At 37.2% G+C, this 2429-nt stretch overlaps 1 protein-coding gene across 1 annotated transcript in view; it reads right to left on the bottom strand.

The window, feature by feature from the left end:
* LOC117120971 (mucin-22-like) overlaps positions 1 to 2429 on the bottom strand; it is a 9169-nt gene that overhangs the window by 6062 nt on the left and 678 nt on the right. Inside the window, exons 2-3 of the mRNA XM_033266073.1 lie at positions 1467 to 1793; positions 34 to 198 (exon numbers count right to left, since the gene is read on the bottom strand). Of these exons, the coding sequence (XP_033121964.1) occupies positions 34 to 198; positions 1467 to 1793 (492 nt within the window). The remainder of the gene's footprint in view (positions 1 to 33; positions 199 to 1466; positions 1794 to 2429) is intronic.

Genomic DNA, 2429 nt, shown 5'->3' with positions numbered 1-2429 from the left:
GACGACTTAGAGTCTTTCTCTATTATTTCGTACTTGTCTCAATTGGTGTGTCCGTTATTGTGTCCGGTGTTGTTATTTTGGCATCTATTGTTATGTGCGTTGTTGTATCCGTTGTGTAAGTTTGATAGGTTGTTGTGTCCACTGCTGCGTCTGTTGTTGTATATGCTATTTCATCTGTTACTGAGGCTGTTGTTGAATCTGAAAAAAAGGAGGGAACGCTGTGCAATATTAATGTGGCAAAAGTAAATTCTAAGTATTAAATAAGACAAAAATAATCAACCAATCTCAGCGTCATATTTTATCATTAGAGCGCAAGCTCTCATATTCGAGCGGGCAAGACTCAATGAAAGTCGGTTAATGTTTCTATCACCAAACCTAGTGTATTCGTCACATAAATAATGTCATTTAATTATACGGTAACCTCTTTAAAAACATGAACCAGTAATAAATAAACACTATAATCTGAGCAAAATCACGTTCCGAAACAGCGTTATAGCCTTATATAATGTTTGCAATTCCGCTGTATTGTTTCTCCACTATATAACATTTACTGATGGGATATATATATATTACGTCAACTTGTTATCCATAAACCGAAAGGTCCACTGATTAATCTCAGATAAGAAAGTATAATACATACTCCAAGTATTGAAATACACGCCATCGTGTTGGGATTCAATATTTCGACATTAATTATGTCATCATCAGGAATTCCTGATGATGACATAATTAATGTCGAAATATTGAATCCCAACACGATGGCGTGTATTTCAATACTTGGAGTATGTATTATACTTTCTTGTTATCCATCTGTTTATTACCGAGTATTCGGTACGATAACACGTCAGGTATGGCAAAACATCTCTCCTATGGTATTTTCCTGATGCAAATTCATATTTTGATAGCACTTGCAGTAACCCGCTTCTACTAGGGGATCGGATTCATCAATAGCCACCAAGCGCAAGCTCGGTGGTCTAGTGGTTAAGACATCAGGCTAGTTACCTGGAGGTCGTGTGTTCGATCCCCCCACCCCCACCCCGGATCACTTGCGTCAACGTGTTATCCATCTGTTTATTACTGAGTATTCGGTACGATAACACGTCAGGTAGGGCAAAACATCACTCCTATGATATACGGTATATTACGTACAACAATGAGTCTTTTGTAGCCTTTAAAAGCAATAGGAAGAATAAAATGTTATAGGCTTAATCAATACATTATTTGACTCCCTTCTGAATTTCAACTTCATACTTTTCTATTACCGTCCGGTTACTGTATATTATTATTATTATATATATATATATATATGCATGGTATAACACCATTGGAATGTTTTCGTTAGGTACCGTAACGAAAAACAATGAATCACATGCAGACTTTGGTGAGGAGAAACGCTTCCACCACGCCATACGCAATTCAGCACAATGACGCTGCGATTTATGAGTTTTTCTTCTACCTACTTTTACCTTTATCCGTAGTCGTTGTTTTGTTTGTTGTCCCATGTACGTAGTTGTTTCCAGTTATTGTATTCACTGTTGTGTATGTTGTCTTATCCATTGTTTTGTTTGTTGCTGTGTCCATTGTATCGGTTGTCAAATGTGTCGTAGTCTCAGGTGGTGTGTTCGTTGGTGTATCCGTTGATATATCCGTTATTGTGTCTGCTGTTGTCATTTTTGCATCTATTGTTATGTGCGTTGTTGTATTTGTTGATGTGTAAGTTTGATAGGTTGTTGTGTTCATTGTTGTGTCCTTTGTTGTATCCACTGTTTCATCTGTTACTGTGTCTGTTGGACCTACAAAAACAGAAGGGAACAAGTATGTAAGAGGGCCTATTAATATGGCAAAAGTAAGTATACTAAATATTAAATATGGCAAAAATAATAAATCAATCTCAGCGTCATATCAATTTTCAACGCAAGCTCTCTGTATTCGAGCTGGCAATGTTGTTAAACTTTTGCCCGCTTCGCTGTGTGGCCAGACGTTTCACCGACAGACATTTGGCCAACAGACTATTGACCGAAATACCATTCACCTACACGTGATTTTGCCGACACCACATTTCGCCGAATGCCACTTTGCCGATAGGACGTTTCGCCGACAGCCAATTTCTCGACAGAAAATTCACCAACATTTCTTGTGAACATCTTAATGGATGGAAGTAACATTGTTAAATGTTTGATTTGTATTCGGTTATTTAATATCACTACTAACGAACAGATTCATTATTAAATCATGGTAGTTTGTAAGTTATATGTAAATAACATCCAGTGTTGTGCTAAGTATACAAATGACAAAAAGTGTGCAAGTCATTTTGATATGCGGATGAATATCCAGGGCTGTGCTGAACATGCAAATATGGTAAGTCGTTCGTTGTGTTGATTGGTGGAGAGTTATGAATAATGAGATAGTTCATTGCCAAAAGTCAGAAC

This window comes from Anneissia japonica, unplaced genomic scaffold (assembly GCF_011630105.1).
Source record: "Anneissia japonica isolate Jap-2015-1 unplaced genomic scaffold, ASM1163010v1 scaffold1239_len605302_cov174, whole genome shotgun sequence".
In the NCBI taxonomy this organism is placed as follows: domain Eukaryota; kingdom Metazoa; phylum Echinodermata; class Crinoidea; order Comatulida; family Comatulidae; genus Anneissia; species Anneissia japonica.
Note: the sequence above shows the minus strand (reverse complement) of the source record. Positions and strands in the feature narration are given on the sequence as shown.